The 18482-nt window shown below is 43.0% G+C and overlaps 1 protein-coding gene and 1 non-coding gene across 3 annotated transcripts in view; one reads left to right on the top strand and one right to left on the bottom strand.

Annotated features, from left to right (window-relative positions):
- NGEF (neuronal guanine nucleotide exchange factor) overlaps window positions 1–18482 on the top strand; it is a 101433-nt gene that overhangs the window by 32722 nt on the left and 50229 nt on the right. For both annotated transcript variants that reach the window (XM_031677837.2, XM_072961857.1), the window contains one exon: window positions 74–173. In XM_031677837.2, the coding sequence (XP_031533697.1) occupies window positions 74–173 (100 nt within the window). The remainder of the gene's footprint in view (window positions 1–73; window positions 174–18482) is intronic.
- LOC116280729 (U6 spliceosomal RNA) lies at window positions 9409–9515 on the bottom strand. The gene has a single exon (XR_004190214.1). It is a non-coding gene; the product is annotated as a U6 spliceosomal RNA (small nuclear RNA).

Here is an 18482-nt window from a genome sequence, read left to right as displayed (position 1 = left end):
CCCAGCCAAAGAGGGAACTGTCTGGAAAGAGGAGATGCACATTTCCTAACTCCCTACATTTCCCACATCACAGGTACACTGGAAAATGGGAAATCTGTAAATGAGCCCTCAACTTTGAATTTCCCCCAGAGCAGAACATCAACTCGGAGGGACCCAGGAGCCAGGAGAACGAGGTGAGAGACAGGGGACGGGTCATGAGGGGCCGGGTTGTGAAAAGAGGTCACAGTCTTGATGCAGCTACAAGGGTGTCATGTTTTTTAAAAAATAGTAAATTTTTTACTTGTTCATGTTTTTAAAATCTCTGCAATTTCCTTTTTTTTTTTTTGAAGCCCTATAGTTACTCTCCTGTCACAAAACTAGAAAAGTATAGATATTATATTCACGGAATATCTCGAGAAGAAAAAAATCACTGTGTCGCCACCACCCAGAGGTTCTTATCTGTTGTAACTATTTCAAATCTTTCTGTTATATGTTTATGCGTATTTTCTCTTCATAAAAATGGGATCTTATCTATATGCCGTCTTGAAACCTACCTAGTTCAGGACAACGGCTATTTCCCCAGTCAGCACATCAATGTCGTCCTAGTTTAATATTCAATAAAAGAGAGGGCGGGTGAGGAGTCTGGCTGCCAGGTTTCACTTGGAGGGAATTGTCAGGGCATTCTGAGTTGTCCTCTTCTCCCCACAGGGGGCTCCCCCCGTATTTGTTGGGATTTCCCAGGAAAATAGAACCAACAGGATGTGGAAAAAAGAGAGAGAGAGAGACATTACTTTTAAGGGACTGGCTCACACAGTCGGGGAGGTTTGGTGAGCCCAAAACCTGTAGGGCGGGCCAGCAGCTGGGGCCTCAGGGAGGAGTTGTCATCTAGGTCCAAAGGCCATCTGCCGGCACAACTCCTTTTGGCTCAGGTGAGATTAGTCTTCTGTTCCATTAACACATTCAGCTGTTTGGAGGAAGCCCACTCATGTTATAAAGGGTCATCTTCTTTACGCAGAGTCCACTGATCTGAGTGTTAATCTCATGCAAAACACACCTTCACAGAAACATCCAGAATAATGTTTGACCGAATATCTGTGCATCACAGCCCAGCCAAGTTGACACATCAAATTAATCATCACACTCCTCACCCTAACCCTAGTGAGGGGAGCTTCAAGAGATCCACTGGGAAATCTCTAAGATCTGGCCATGGTGGGGGGTGCAGGGACTGGGACCGTGTAGAGGTGCTGGTTGATGGCCTGTACGGGAGGTGAGGGGAGAGGGCTGAGCATGAAGGCAGGGGCATCTACACCAAAACAAGGCTGAAGTGTATGTTTTCTTGGAGCCAAGTGTGGACCCCAAGAAAAGGAACCAGCTAGGAACCACTTTGAAAAGGACTCTACCCAAAAGTCTTCCTGCTAGGGGCCAGGTGAACCTTGGCAGAAAGTGGCTATGAAACTTGGGGAGTCATGAGTGCAAAACTTGAGAGCTTTGCACATGCCCAGGAACTGCAGTCAGAGACCCCCGGCAAGGTATCTCTGAGGAGCCCCGACAAGTGCCCCACTCTGAGGGCCCAAAGTGCAGGTGGGGGGACAGGGAGAAGACAGAGCACAAAGTAGAGACTTCCCAGTTGTGGGGAGCCTGGACGGGGAGAGGGAGTTGGAGTTCTGAAACAGCTCTGAGGTGCACTTTTTATACCCAGCAAAAGAGACCATTTATAACACAAGAGTGACCGGAAAAGCTTTGCACATGGTCTACCTGAGATTTACCCCAAGGCTGGGCAGGTGGTGCTGACCCACAGAGTACACTGAAGCAAGGAATTGAGGGAAAGATGGTACCCGCTCCTGTCTGCTCCCCACAGAGTCCAGCTTTACTGAAGAAGCTACCTGTGCTTGCTTCTGTCTTGGCTTAGTGAGGACAGAGGTTTTGGAGAGTATCTCTAGGTCAGTCTCTAGGTCATCCCACTGTGATGTTTCTATTACATTTTCTGAGCTGGACATTTATGGCCAGGTAAGCCACAATGGACCTGCTATGGAAAAGCTTTCCTGATGAGCTGTTGGGCTCCCAGGGTTTTGAGTTACTGCTTTCATAGATGAAATGCAAAATTAGAGTTTCTCCTGGAAACATTACCATTTGAGAGTTAAGGAGCTACCCCATCACTGTTTGTTTGATGTGAGATGCCTGGGGTACCACTAGTATGGGCTGTCCATTCTCTTCTGCTCACTCCTCATTCACTAGCATCTTGCAATCAGAGACTCAGATCTTATTAAAGTAATTTAATCCCTGCTCTTGCCCACATCTCTGTATCCTTATCTTTGTACACTGTGTCCCTCATATAAAGTGCCATGGTTGACACAGAGCATCTCTGATTCAGTTTCCATGGTCACTTTCCCAATGCCATTAGCCATCCATTCCTGTTGAAGCCCCCTTTGCTCTAAGCCAGGGAAACAACTCTCTGCCTCCTTGCTGATTTGTGCATGTAAATGCAAGTTTCATGATCTAAGTTTGACAAAGGAAAAAAGAAAAGGGAAAGAACCCTATGTTGTATAAAGACTGGAAGCAACTGAAGGACTAGTGTTATCTCATGCTGGGCCCTAAATGTTTTACCCCTCTTTATGTAACTGTCACTATAGCCAGTGCTTTCATAAAGGCAATTTTAGTAGTACTCAACTGAAGGAAATTTTACATTATAGCAAAATGTACAAACCTTAATGAATGTATTAGTTGGCTTGGGCTGCTATAACAAATACCACAGACTGGGTGCTTAAACAACAGAAATCGGTTTCTCACAGTTCTAGAGGCCGGAAGTTCTAGGTTAAGGTGTCAGCATGGTCAGGTTCTGGGAGGGCTCTCGTCCTGGCTTGCAGACAGCCACCCTCCTGCTGTGTCCCCACACAGTGGACAGAAAGAGAATGTGAGCTCTAGTCTTTTTCTTTTCTCCCCCCCACCCCATGACCTCATCTAAACCTAATTACCTCCCAAAGGCCCCATCTCCAAACACCATTATATTGTGGGGTTAGTACTTTAACAGATGAGTTTGTTGGGAGGAGGGTGTAATTCAGTCCATAGCAATGAACTTTTACGTACATATACACTCAACCATCAACCAGACCAAGATCTAGAACATTAGCCATGAGGCTAAGACCCTTTTCTTGTCAATACCCAACCCTCTCAGACAGAACCAACTTTCGACTTCTGTCACCATTAGATTAATTTTCCTGGCTCTGGAACATCATAAAATGGGGTCACGTAATGTGTTGTCTATGGTGTCTCATACTTTGTTCAACATAATATTTGAAATTCATCAACATATGTGTATCAGATTGTTCTTTATTGCTGAGAAGCATTACCACAATTTATTATCCATCCTTTGGTTGATGAAATTTTGGACTGTTTCCAGTTTTTGACTATTATAAAGTTGCTATGAATGTTATTAGACAAGTCTTTTTGTGGATGTATGCACTGACTTCTCCAGGGTGTATAACCAGGAGTGGAAGCATTGGGTCTTCAATAAACCCCTATTTTAACATTATTCAAAACAGCCAAATACATATTTCTCAAAATTATTGACTATTTTACACTCCTATCAGCAAGATATCAAAGTTCCAGTTACTCTAGATCACCAGTGCTTGCAATTGTCAGTCTTTGTAATGGCATCCATGCTGATACTTTGAGGTCTCTCACGGTGGTTTTAATTTGTATTTCCCTGATGACTCATGATGTTGCACACATTTTCATGTTTATTGGCCATTCATATATTATCTTCTATGAAGTTCTTGCTCAAGTCTTTTGCCCATTTTTAAATTATTAATTTATAAGATTCTTTATATATCCTGACTCCAAGCCCTTGGTCAGATAAATGTATTGCAAATATGTTCTGCTAGTCTGTGGCTTGTCTTTTAGTTCTCCTGCCTTTTAATGAGGAGAAATTTTGATGAGGACTGTCTTATCAATTTTTTATTGTTTGTCCTTTTCCATTCTAGGAAAGACTTGACAACATCAAAGTCAAATATATTCTCCTATGTTTTTCTTATGTTTTATGCTTTTAGCTTTCACTTTTAGGTCTATAGTCCGTATGGATATCCAGTTGCTCTGGCATCATTTATTAAAAAGACCTTCTGTTCCCCTAATGAATTGCATTGGTGTTTTGTTTGGTTTTGATTTTGTTTCTCCAAAAAATCCACTGATGGCAGACACATGGGTCTTTTCTGGGCTTTGATTCTGTTTCATTGATCTAATTGTCTTTCCTTATGCCAATATTACACTGTCTTAAATACTGTAGCTTTATGCTAAGTCTTAAAATCTGGTAGAGTAAACCCTTCTACTTAGTTTTTTTTTTTTTAAGATTGTCTTGGCTATTTTAAGTACTTTGCATTTCCATACAAATTTTAGAAATCAGTTTGTCAATTTATATTCCAAAAAAAAGTGCTTGGTTACTTTCGGTATGCTTGGTTATAACTTGGTTAAGATCGCATTGTCTCTATGGATAAATTTGGAGATCATTAACACCCAAAAACTGAACCGTTTCAGATGCTAATCTGTGAATATGCCCTAATTTTCCATTTATTTAGATATTCCTTAAATTAATCCAGCAATGATTTTATAGTTTTTAGTACAGAACTATAAAATTTAAACATTTTAATTATATTTGTTCCTATGCATTGAATGGTTTTGATCCTATTTTAAATGACAGTGTTTTGTAGTCTTGTTTTTCAATTATTTACTGGTAGTATGCATAAATACAGTTAATCTTCACATGTTCACCCAGTATCCTGTGACCTTGATAAGTTCACTTGTCAGTTCTGTTTGTATATTCCTGTGGGTTCTCCATGCACATAACCCTGCCATCTGTGAATAAAGATAGTTTTAGCTCTTTCTTTCCAACCATCACACCTTCTAATTGTTTTTTTCCTGTCTTATTGCACTGGTGAGGACTTCCATGATAATACTGAAAGAAGTGGTTAGAGTAGGAATCCTTGTCTCATTCCCTGGTCACAGTTGCTTTGATTGCAAAGATCAGAGTCTACCCAAATTTGTTCAAGTTAAAAGGGCATATTGTAAGGATGCTGGAATCCCAAAGAATCCAAGTATAAGAGATGAAACCCAACCCTACAGGAATGGAAAAGCCATGAATAGTCACTTTCTCCTTTTCTCGGGGGCCATGAGGCCCACTCCTTTCTGCCTTCTACGGACTGCTCTCTTTTCCTGCTCTCTCAGACCACCTTCTTCTGCCTGTCACCTTGCACAGGACCCAAAATGGCAGCCATTGCCAGTATGACCCTTCAGCTTGGCTCCCCACAGCCAATGGGGACTTCCGTGTCTCTTAGAGTTTATAAGGAAAAGAATCAGGTTGGCCATCGTTGGGTCAGGTGTTTAGCTCTGGGCCAAACAGCTAAAAGAACTGGAGGCAGGCTTAATGAGGCCAGTCCTAATTTCAGAGGGAACTGTGTGGGGCAGAATCTTTGAGAAGCATGTGAAGGAGAGCCAGGCACCAAAACGTATCTCATATAGTTAGAGTCTGGGCCTCCCACACAAGAGAATGCCAGAGGGGACTTGGCTGAGGTTAGAGGCAGCAGAAGTTAGAACAGCAGGGGCTGGAGGCTAGATTAGAGGAATAAAGACTTCTGAGCCTCAGATGGCTCAGGAACCAGCCCTCCCTCTGCTAGACGTTTGGGTGGTTGATATGAAGCTTGCAGTGTTGTCCTTAGTGGCTAGTCCCTGTCCCCACATGTTCTAGAATTGTCTGCAGCTCACCCAAGGATGTCCTGCAAGTCCTCTTCCATATACCAGCAAGCAGGGGCTCACGGTGCTGCTGGGCAGTGCAGCAGGAGGGGACACAATTACTACAGACAGATGTACTAGAAGAGGCACAGGAAGGGAACTAATGTCTGCTGAGTGCCTTTAAATTCTCTCATGTTGTTCCCATTTCACAGGTTGGAAAAATAAGACTCAACGAAAGTTAGTATAGCCTGAGGTTGCCCAGCTAGGAAGACAGCCAGACCATGAACCCAGAGGCTTCGACTCCACTCCATGATCTCCCACTCCCCAGGCTGCCCCAGATGGAGGTATTCCCAGGGTAAACCTGGCTGTGAGGAGGCTGTTCCTGTTAACCTGCCCACAGGGGGGTAAAGCCCAGTTGCACCCCCGGTCCATCACCAGATTGGTCCCTTGAGTGTCCTCTCAAATCGGGCACTGTAAGTCAGGTCTTTACATGTAATGTCACAAATCAGGGATCTAGTCCCAGAGATCATTGCTTATCATAAAAGTACCGAATCGATAAAAATATATATACACACATAAACGCTCCCACACACCCACAAGAAAATAGAACTCAAACATGCTTTTATGAATTGACATTTCTGTATAAAATTAAACTGCATTATAAAACTTCACATGAGGCAATTTTTCTATATGAACTGAGTCAGGCTGATGCCTCTTAAAATATTTGTCCAATGACCTTCTGACTGAAAATACCTTTGTCTTTTCCTGGCAATGCCCTGAGGGAATGGCAGGAGCTCCTCGCTGTTCCATGGATGGTCCACCTGCATTAAACATTAGAGTCACCCCAGTCCTGACACTCAAGGGGCAGCCAGGGACTGTCTCACTAAGTGCTAACAGCTCTGATCTAGTTGGTCCAGCCAGACCTTTCAAGTCCTTAAATAGTGTGACTACTATCCCTGGATCCATCTCCAAAATGATCTTTGCCATGAAGCCCCTCACTGGCCATCAAAGACCCATGCATGGCACTGTGAGCCTTTGAATGCTGATATGGGGCAAGGACCGGTTTCCATATGGGAAACGGTACATGTTTCCATGGAAATATGCAAGTTCCATGAATTGTAACCCCGCAGGCAGCTCGTCAGATGTTCATAAATGCTGGCTTGGGTTGACAACCCAACTAGGAGAGCCTCACAGTCTTTACAACCTGTAAACACAAGAAACTGCAGGGCGAGGGCTGCCTCTTTTATTCAAGGAAGTTGTTTTCAGGTTTTGCCATTAGTCAGTCATTTGGGGCAATATAGGAGCTGAAGCAATTAGAGGCTGACTCTAATCAGCCTCTAGATCTACCAATTTATACGAAACACACGAGAGAGAATGAGTAAAACAACACAGTGCGGCGGCAGTCGGCAAAATCCAAACAGGACGGATGACCCAATTTCTCCACCAAGTGCAAGGGGGAAACAAGAATGTGAGACAGCGATTCAAAGGGACTCAAGCAACAATAACCAGCTTCAATGTATAGACCTTCCTTACTCAAATCCTGTTTCAAACGAACACTGTTTCCCTTCTCTGGGAGGGAAAGTTTCAAAAACAATCAGGGAAATTTGAACATGAATGAAATATTTGATGATATGAAGAAATTGTTAATTTTTTAAGGCATGTCAAAGGTATTACGGTTATTTTTAAAGTCTTTTTTCTTTTAGAGATATATTCTGAAATATTTTGGGTGAAATGATACGATGTCTGGGATTTGCTTCAAAATTATCCAGGCCCAGGAAGGCGTGGGTAGGAGCAGAGATGGAAGATGATAACTGTTGAGGCTGGTGATCTGTGTTGGGGAAGTTCATTACACTTTTCTGTCTACTTTAGTATACGTTTGAGATTTTCCATAATAAAAAGCTTATTTTTGCAAGCTTTTTTTTTTATTTAAGCTCAAAAGACAGGAATGGAAATAAAGAGACCCTCCAGTCCCCACCACCACCCCCCTGCCTGCATCTCCTTTTCCTGGAGGTTGGGCAGAATCATCAGCTCCCATCACTGATGATGGTGGCCTAAGGGGCATCAACTATAGTTCCCTGAAGGCAAGACCATGCCAAGTTTTGTTCCCCCTGAGCACTTAGCGCACATCTGACCCACCAGCAGCATTTAATATGTGCAGAGGCAGAGAGGTTCCCTGGGCAGAGGCTGCAGCCTGGGAGACTGAAGACCCCTGGAAGGCACACCTCTGCTGACTGGTCCAGTAGTGGCCCAGGACTGTGCGGACCAAGGCTCTCACAAAGCCAGGTCACAACGTCCCCAGGACAGGTCACTCCTCCCCACAGCCCAGGCAGGAATGTAGTGGCTCTAATGCTGAGGGGTTTGCCTGCCCAGCTGCCTTTTGGAGATAACCCACTTTTCCACCGCCCCCAGTAAGACAGAAGAGCCAGCCAGGAGCCTCAGCAATAGAAATGCAAATAGAGTATCATAAATAAACTTCCTCTCGGGCATCCCTCTACCTGGGCATCAGCTGAAGCCTGGTGGTGCCCACCCAGTCTGCGCAACAAAGGACACTAGAGCAGCTAAGGGATCTCAGGCCACTTGCACGTGGTAACTGAAGAGGTTCAGCTTTTCTCTCTCTGAAATTGTTTCTATTCTTAACACTGTCTCTGAACAAATAGAACCGTGACTTCTGTTTCACAGTTTATGTAGCTAATTTCATATACTTTTGACAGCTCTATCTTATTTTCAGCAGCTCTAAACTTTTCTTCCCTTTAGCAAATTGAAGGAGCGTATACCCCATGTCCCCACCAGGACTTGACACGGGCTGCAGGGCAAGAGGCTTTTTCAGGGTGACCTTGAGATGGGCATGGCCCCAGCTCTCCCTTCTCCTGCCTGGCTCAGAGGGGACCAGACGGAGGCTCGGGAACTTGCAAAGAACTCAGGCGTTAAGGGGTTAAATGGACAGCCTCTTGGACTTGCTAACGCCTTTAACCTTTGAAATAATAACATCAACATGAAAGTAATAATAACAGGCACTATTACTATTTTCTTGGTTCTACACTTTACGCATAATGTTAATTATTCTGTGATGCGTGGATTTTACCGACATAATAGTATCTTTGGTGTTTTAAACCTTTGATATCTTCTCACTTGTTAAATTGTCCTTCCAGGTTTATTTTGCCTTAATTTGGTTGTTCTAGTTTATTTTACCAATCATTCTTTTAATTTGTAGTCTTCCTTACTTTACCCTTTTACCTTCCTCCTTCTCCATTTTAATCACCTTTTCAATGCTTTCCTTTTTACCTTTATGATTATTGCCATGATTAAACTACACTTCTTTCGAATTTGCTTTAACATCAAATCCTTCCCTTTCCCTGCCTCCACTTTTATTTTGTTTTTATCTTACTGTTTAAACCCCTAAGCTTCTGGGGGTTTGTAAATTAACTTGTTTTTTTTTTTTTGCTTTCATCTTTTTTTGAAGTATAGTTGATTTACAATGTTGTGTTAGTTTCCGATGTACAGCAAAGTGACTCAGTTATAATTCAGTTATATATATATATATATATGTATTATTTTTCTGAATCTTTTCCATTATAGGTTATTACAAGATACTGAATACAGTTCCCTCTGCTCTATAGTAAGACCTTGTTGCTTATCTATTTCACATATCGTAGTTTGTATTCCAAACTCCTAATTTATCCCTCCCCTGCCCCTTTCCCCTTTGGTAACCAAAAAAATACGAAATGCTTCACGAATCTGCGTGTCATCTCTGCCCAGGGGCCATGCAAATCTTCCCTGTATCGTTCCAATTTTAGTATATGTGCTGCTGAAGCGAGCACTGTTTATTTCTTTTTAAGCTATAATCCTTTATATGTCCTTTTGTTTGCTTGATTGTTTACATATAATCATAACTCTTCAGTAACCTAATTTTGTTCTTAAATTACTATTTTCTTGCTTCTATCTCTTATGTATAATGTTAATTGTTCTGTTTCCTTTGTTAGTCATAATCCCATATCTTTTTGGTTATATTTTTTCTAATTCTTTTGAATTCTTAATTTAAAAAATTGTACCTGATGGGCTGGCTCTGGGGAGGATGTGGGAGCGGGGGCAGTGGACCCAGGAAGCCTATTTTTCTTGCCTTCAAGACCTCTCCTTAGGGGCACAGGAGATCCTCATACAGGCAAGAGACAGAGAGGTTCAGAGCAGGGCTGTCCTCATACAATCCGTGGTTTTGGGTACAGAAATTCTTACTCCTCCCAAGCCTCAGTCACCTCGTACTATAAAGGAGAGGAGCTGAGTATGAAACTGAAAGACACACAAACAGGGCTCAGCACAAACACAATAAACTGCGTCTGTCCCCAAGGTAGCTCACAGAATATATACAGTGTGGTTTCATTTTTTTTTTTGTCAAATTCAAAACCCTAGCAAACTAAGCAAGGTGGGCTGCCCAAGGTGCAAAGCCTGAACCTAATCATGGAAAACCTCAGAAAATACAAACCAAGAAACAATCTACAAAGTAACTGGTCAGTAATCGTTGTGTCAAGGTTACAAATCCCAGGCAAAGATGAGGAACTGCACTAGACTGAAAGAAACCAAAGCAGCTAGACACCTAGACACAAGGGATGACCTTGGATTGGATCCTTTTGCTGTGAAGGACGTTACTGGGACAACAGGTGAAATCTGAATGGAGTCTGAGCACCCGCTGGCAATAGTGTATCAGAGTCAACTTTCTGATCTTGGTGCTTGTATTTTGGTCACCGAGGAGCTAGTGCTTGGTCAGAGAAAAGACACACTAAAAAGTATTTGGAGATGATGGGACATCAGGTCGGCAACTAATCTTTCAAGTTCAGTAAAAGTTAAAAAAGAAAAGTTCTTTGTACTCTACTTACCATGTGCGATTCTTTCAAAACGTTAAAAAAAAAAAAAGTGTTCTGACGGGGAAAAAAGGCTGCAGTTTCTTGATCTAGACTTCCAAGTTTGACTCCTGCTCCATTATTTACTAGGCATGATCTTAGGCAAGTTACTCAGGATGCTTTGCCTCAGTTTATGCATCTTTAAATTGGGATAACAGCAATGCTTAACTCATTGGAAGCATTATGAAGAAAACAGTAAGTTAGTTTCTATAAAGTGCTGAGAACAATGATCACTATCTGACACACATTACCGGTTATTACGTCTCTATGATTTAAAAGCGCTCTCACTTCAGGGCCTTTGCACCTGCTGCTCCCCCACCCACTACTGCTGCCTGGTAGTTTCTATTCATCCTTCAGGTCTCACTTAGCTTCTTCCAGGAAGCATTCTCTGATCCTCCATCCCTCCCTCACACTTCCTGCCTTAGGCTACATTAGAAACTCCTTTCTTAAGCTCCCATAGCACCATGTAATATCCCATTATATATACTAATTTATAATTTTCTGACAAGTTATCTTTTCTATTAGATAATACCTAGCTCAGGGTATCTTTGTTCACAATCATATCCCCAGGCCTAAGACAGTTGATGAATGAATGAATAAATGAATGACCTGGATGCATGTCTCCCCATCATAGATTTGAAAATGAAGTAGTTTAATTTGAGGATGTGATTCCAGGGCCTAACTCTAGAGGGCACCCTGGAGTTGGGCAGTGCCCAGCCTGAGCTGTTGTACATGGCAGACCTGATGACAAATCAACAGTTGCCTTTATAGACAGTCTGTTGTGCTATCTGTATATCAATAGGAGGAATGAAATTATTTTTTGTGGTTAGCTGCTCTAAAACAAAAATCATTACTCTTAGCAGATGCCTTATCCCTGCAAACCAGAGGAATCTGTTTATTTATGTGTTCATTCATTAACGAATATTTATTGAGCACCTCCACTGTTCTAAGTGCTGATTTCTATCAGAAAAGTCTTTATTTGATGACTCAGGGGGAAATTTTGCAACCACTTCCCTGGAAACTTCCCCGAAAGCCCCAGTGCCCTAAAGCCCGTGGTCCAGGAGCCCATGGCTGGGCTTTAGTGGTGTGGCTCTGATGCACTCCTGCTTTGAAAGGTTTCCAGGCCCAATCACCTCAGTCCTGCTCCGTGGAAAGAACTCTGGCTTTGATGGCTCCATGTCTTGGAGCAAACACAGAAGGGCTCTTCTAGGGAAGATTCTGGCTCTGGGGACATCACTGCTAGGCAGGGCTGCTGAGAATTTTGTCCCACTTGATTTTCATAAAAGGATGTATATCAGCTATTCCCTGGCTTGATTTACTATTTCTCATTCATTCGCTTTGAGCATGTTGGTTGTGTAGGAGTAGCAGTCTCAGATTTTAAACATCAATATCAAGATATTGGTAGATACACTAATTCCTTTCCAAAGGTAGGCAGATCAAGGCAATTGATTATGTTGCCAAGACTTTCCAGCAAAACGATGGCTAAGTAAGAAAAGACAAACCCCCCAAATGTTGTTTGGCAAATGACACGATTTTCATGTAGAAACTGGCAGATAACACGATTTTCTTGTAGAAACTGACATGTGAAGTTTTCTAATCTATGATTGGAAAAACAGTAGTCACTGTGAGAGTAATTAATACAAAGGTATTAGATGCAATAATAGATCATCTGCCAGAAATCCTGAAACTTGAGTCAACTGGTGGTGAAAGCAGTGGGCAAGAATAAAGTGAAGGCCAAGGAGCAAAAAGCTTCTTAAGTTTATAAGTATTACCCTCCTTTACGGTCATGAGAAATCAATAAAAGAACATATGGGAGACATTTAAAATGGCGCTTGCCACAAAGTAGGTACTTGATAAATGTCTGCTATCTTGCATCATATTAATTCTTCTGTTACATGATTCTTATGTATCATCCTTGGATTTATAGTCATATTTCCAGTTTCCATTAACATTACTCTGGCTTTATTTTTAAAGAGTGATTTATTTATTTAGGTTTTTTTAGGGGGGGTAATTAGGTTTATTTATTTCCTTATTTTTAGAAGATGTACTGAGGATTGAACCCAGGACCTCATGCATGCTAAGCATGTGCTCTACCACTTGAGCTATACCCTCCACCCTGGCTTTATTTTTAAAGACCTGCCTTATTCACCACGCAGAGCACACATATTCCAGGTACTTGCTGGAGGCAAGGCGTGAGCCCTGGCCTGTCTCCAACAGAGCCCTCCTGGAGGTGGCTGGGGATTTTGCAGCCCATTTATCCTTCGATAACCTGGGTTTGGTCTCTGCTCGGCACCAGGCCCGTGTGCTCAGCACCAGGCCCTCACAGGCCTCTGTGCTTGGACGTATCTTTTGGTGCTTTCCATCCATCTTTCAACTGTAGCAGCAAAGCCTCCACTAAGCCTCACTTCAACATCCTCCCTCTGGCTTACGTTAAGAGAGAAGCCAGACGGAGAAGAACAAATACTGTATATTTTCACTTAGATGTGAGATCTAAACAATAAACAAATGAATATAACAAAATTAGACTCACAGATACAGAGGGCAAACTAGTGGTTGCCAGTTGAGGGAGGGGATTAGAGATACAAACTACGAGGGATAAAATAAATGAGACAAGGATGTTATGTACAGCACAGAGAAGATAGCCGACGTTTTACAGTAACTTTAAATGGAGTATAATCTGTACAAATATCAAATCACTGTGTTGTACACCTGAAACTAATACTGCACATCAACTCTACTTCAACTTTTAAAAAGATACCATAAAAACCTGCCTCTCAATTTTCTGTCACACTGACTACAGCAATACCACTGAGCAAGTCACTGTACAAGAACCCATGGGAGAAATGATGTCTCTTGCCCATAAACAATGCACTGGAATTTCCATCACACAGACGACGGAAAGGAGGGTAGGAGGTGCAGGCCAGAGAGAAAGAAAAGAGCGAGTGATGTGGCCCTGGGCACCCTGGTGGCACCAGGAGCAGGCACTCCTGGAAGGGAGTGCCAGACCTCCCCACTCGTTTCTCTCTGACGTGGGTAATTGGCACTGCCCGCCTCCTAAATTCTGACACTGCCAGTCATGCAATTATAAAACCTCCAAATTAAGATCTTGACTTTCCTCTGCAGAATAATCACACGCTCTATTTTGGCCAAGTTTAATTACTATGCCAGAAGTCAGGGTTTCCCAGGTTGCAAAGCCACGTGCCAGCCAAGACAAGGCCATCACGCCCGGCCTGGGGAGACAGCAGAGAACCTATGTGTAAGCCAGAGAAACGAGATGCTGGATTTGGGTTCAAGGCCGAACATCAAATCAGAGGCAGTTCATTTTATAGAAAATCTGCTGCATCTAAAGGGGGACACAGGAAGTGCCTGGGAGAGTGCATTAAGGAAACCCCATGCTGCCAGAGGGTAACCCCAGCACACCAGAGAGGGCTAAAGGGACAGCAGCTTCAGCAGAAAAGATCCAGTGTCCCTGTCAACTTCAGAGTCTTGGCTTTGGTGAGTGCCAAACACAAAATGAGACAGCCACACTGGTCGTCCTCAGAATTTTCTGGCAAAAAAGCTGAAGGAATGTGGGGTAGCCCACCTAGAAGACCCCACCTCCATGGCCCCCAGTGACCCCACTTTCCAGTATTCATGCCGTCCCATTGGGCGTGGGCTGAACTTGGTGACCACTTCTAACTGATAGGTGGGCATAATGGTGTGTGAATTGGAGTCAAGATCATAAAAGGCAGTGGGCATTTGTCTCTCCCTCTTGTGGGTCACCTGCTCTAAGGAAGTCAGATTCTATGTCATGAGGACACTTGGCAGCCCATGGAAAGGCTGGGATGGGGAGAAACTGAGGCTTCCTGTCAACAGCCAGTGATCAAGCTTGGAAGTGGGAGTCTCTAGGCCTGGCAGCAACTGGACTGCAGCCCCATGAAAGAACCATGTGCTTCCAGGCCCAAGGAAGCTATGTGAGAGAATAAACATTGCTGTAAGCTGCAAAGTCTTGGGGCTATTTGTTACATGGCAATAGATAACTAACACATTGGAACATCCAATAAACTAGGCTAGAAGGTAAATATACCACGTGCTGGGCAGAATGCTTGGCATCAGGTCACTCTGACCTCATCTGCCTTTCTCCTGTTCCCCTGCCTGGGAGTTTGCCTGCTGTCGCCCACTACACACACATGCACACACACACACACACACACACACACACACACACACACACCCTCAGGCAATGACTGGTTTGCCAAAGTACAAAATTTCAGTTTCCTTGTCACCAAAGGGAAGTTTGTCCCAGAGCCCCGGTGCGAGCTGCTGAGACAGGGGCTCTGCCTGAAACCACTCTCCTAATTGGCATTTCTTCTCCCCATCCTGCTTCCCCCACCTCGTCACTCTGCTCGATTCTCCGGGGAGCTCCTCCTTAATGAATCACCTGCACTCTACTCTATCTCTAGGGAATCAGACCTAGGACACCTCGTGTTAAAACCCAGCCTCCTTGAAGAGAGAGAAATAAAGATGCCACGTCTTACTGAAATTTCCCTTTAAAGTTATCAGATTTGTAAAGAAATTCTTTCTTTCCCATAATTAACTTTTAAACAAAGAAAATATATTTACAACTCTAAATATATAATTGATCCAGTAATTTTTCAAGAAGTATTTACTAGGCCTCTATTATGTGGAAGTCAATAAAACAAATCCTTCAGAGACTATAGAACAAATAATGTGCCTGCAAAGATCAGTCTTTTTAGAAACCATCAGTATATTATTATCAGCGTTGTGTTGTTTGACGTTTTGGGGTTTGCATAGAAGAGCCACTTGAAGTCAGTAACAGGCAGCCACGTGGTGGGCACCACGGTGGTGCCAATGTCTGGTCATCCATAGGGGCTCAGTAGAGAGAGGACGCTCAACAGTCACTAGTGGAATTGATTAATTACCGAACAGGTGCAGCTGATGTACATTTGTCAGCTGTCCTGCCTTTCTTTCTTTCTGAAGCATGCAGTGAAGTCAATCACATGTTAGTGAGAAAGAGGCTGAACCAGACAACAAGGCAAGTCTGGTTTTGATGGTGACAGTTTCAGAACGAAGTGTCTCAGACAAGGGTAGGGGGGCAGGAAGTGGTGAGGGGACCATCTGGAAGTGACCTGAGGTCACAGCAACCGTCAGGACTGAAGAGCCTCCCCTGACCCTCTCCTCACCATGTGGTCCTGGAACAGCAGGTGTCCACGGACAGAGGTCTTGCCCATGGTTGTCTTTTCTGTAAAATCGGAATAGAACTCTCTAGCCTGACTGTAGACAGGGGCTGGACCAAAAGATCCTGTGAGGCCCTTCTCTGCCCTACCCCAGATCCTCATCTACAGGCCTAACCCCCTGCCCCACACTAGGGTGGGAAAGCAGGGCCAGGAGTCCCAGGACAGGGAGGGCGGGGGCGGGGAGAAAGAGCAGCCGAAGAGCTGACCCCACTGCCCATCATTCAGCATCATCCAACCTCACCGAATCTTCCACTCACACATCCGTTAGAAGTGTTATTTTCCTACAAAGTAGGCTATGTTTAAAAACTTACACAAAAAAGCATACCGAATTTACAGATTCATTAGAAAACCATATAAATCCTAGAATTAAAACAAGCAAAAAATAGAAAAACATTACTGAACCAGGTTCTTTTTGCCCGACGTGCAGCCAGCCAAAACGCTGAGATGCCAAGGTTCGCAGCAAAGAGAGGGTTTATAAAGAAGTAGGGAGGTCTGTGCTGTGGGGCACGTAGGGAAGGTGACTGGAAGAAGGTATGGTGACCGGCATTCTGCACAGATGTAACTAAGTCACAGGCCTCGGCACCTTCAAAAATGGAGCCACTTAGCATCATTGGAGGGTGGAGTTTTCCGCCCTCTGACATCAAAGGGTCACAGAGTGGACACTTCCGCGTGCCCAGCTGGAGGTTCTGCGGTCCTATCCAGTCTTCACCAGCCCCGTTTGAACTAGACCCAGCTGACTCTCAGCTCAGCTCAAACTACAGGCAGCTGATTCCGAGTTCCTGGCCAACAAGTGGGGCAAACATCTTATTGTTTAGACTAAGTGCCATTTGGAGGACATGCAAGTCTGAAAACGACCTTGATGAGTGAAGAAGGCAGGTGAAATGCATTTGACTAATGATTACTCATGGTTTCAAAAAGATTATTCACAAAAGAAAAATTCAAAACAATCAGAAACACACACACACACAAAAAAAACTACATGAGTAAAGAAAGAAATGCAAGAAAAATGCAAAACAGAACAAGATAATCATTCTTCATGTATCAAATTGGCAACGTGCTTAAAATTCTAATACTAAGTGCTGGAAAGAGTGCAGAGAGACGTAAGGCACAGGGAACTACATTCAGTATCTTATAGTAACTTATGGTGAAAAAGAATATGAAAATGAATATATGTATGTTCATGTATGACTGAAGCATTACGCTGTACACCAGAAATTGACACAGCATTGTAAACTGACTATACCTCAATAAAATATATATATATATGTGTATATATATATATATATACACACACAAGAAAAAAAGAGTGCAGAGAAAGAGACACTGGTTGAGCGTAAACTGGTAAAAAAAAAAAATTTAGTAATTTAATGAAATACGTGAAAAGAAATACAAATGCCCTTAATCCTTGAGCAAGAATCTATACTGAAAAAATCACCAGAAATCAGGCAAAGGTGTTTATCACTGAGCTGTTTACACATCATTGTGTCGGATGGATGCTCGTAGGGCACTACCATGATCCAGGCTCTCTAGGTACCAGGGGGTCAGCAGAGGGCACAGGAGAGCAAAAGCTCTGCCTTCCTGGGGCTCACATTGCAGGGGGGCCTCCCCAGCTTGTCAGGGTGACTAGCGAAATCCACTTCCTTCCCTCAGCCTTTATACCACCCGTAACTCAATATTCTAAACCTTACATCTGAGTGCATTTAAAATTAATACAGTTCTTTAAACCAAAGGTGCTATTTCTTTAAATACTTTTCTCCTTTCCCTCAAATTTTTATAAAGAAAAAAATTAAACATACAGAAAATTTGAAAGAAAAGTACAATGAACTCCCACATACCCTCAACCTGGACTCAAAAAAGCATTAATACCCTGCATATCTGCACGTCTCTCTCCTTCCTCTGTCTCCACTAAACCAAATGAAAGTAAATTGCAGGCATCCTAACACTTCACCCCTGAAAAGCAAGCATAAAGCTTCTAAGAATAAGGATGTTCCACACAATCACAATGCTTTTATCACCCCTAAGAACATTCACGATCATTCCATAATCTACCTAATATCCAGTCTATTTTCAAATCTCTCCCAATTGTCCCCAGATATCTCTTACAGCTGGAATTTGCGAACCCAGGTCTAATCAGGTTTCGAGCACTGTATTTGTCAGTTTGGTCTCTTTAGATTCCTATCATCTAAACAGTCTCCCCATTTTTTCTGTGACTAATTTTGTGAAATTGTGCTTATCAATTGCAGAATGGCCCCCCTGAGGGTTTGTCTGCCTGCTTCCTCATGCAGTGTTTTAACCTGTTCCTTTACTCCATTCATTTCCTTTAAACTGGAAGTTAGGGCCAGACACTTGGTTAGATTCAGGTTAAACATTTTTAGCAAGAATGCATCCAGGTGGCATGTGCTCCAAACTGTAACCCATCCAAAGGCACTAACGTCAATGGGCCTGCTATTCCTGGTGCTAAATTTGACCATTTCGTTAATTCTGAAGCTGCCAGATTGCTCTGAAGTAAAGGTACATTTTCCCTTTTGCAACAAGTAAGTCATCCGTAAAGTGATCATTTAAGACCAAGTACATATCCTCTTTCCTATTAACCTTTCACTCAGTGGCTTCTAACGTCTATTAATGATCCTTCCTGAATCAACCATTGCATTGGGGA

This window comes from Vicugna pacos, chromosome 5, assembly GCF_048564905.1.
Source record: "Vicugna pacos chromosome 5, VicPac4, whole genome shotgun sequence".
In the NCBI taxonomy this organism is placed as follows: domain Eukaryota; kingdom Metazoa; phylum Chordata; class Mammalia; order Artiodactyla; family Camelidae; genus Vicugna; species Vicugna pacos.
This window is presented reverse-complemented; position numbering and strand designations above follow the sequence as displayed.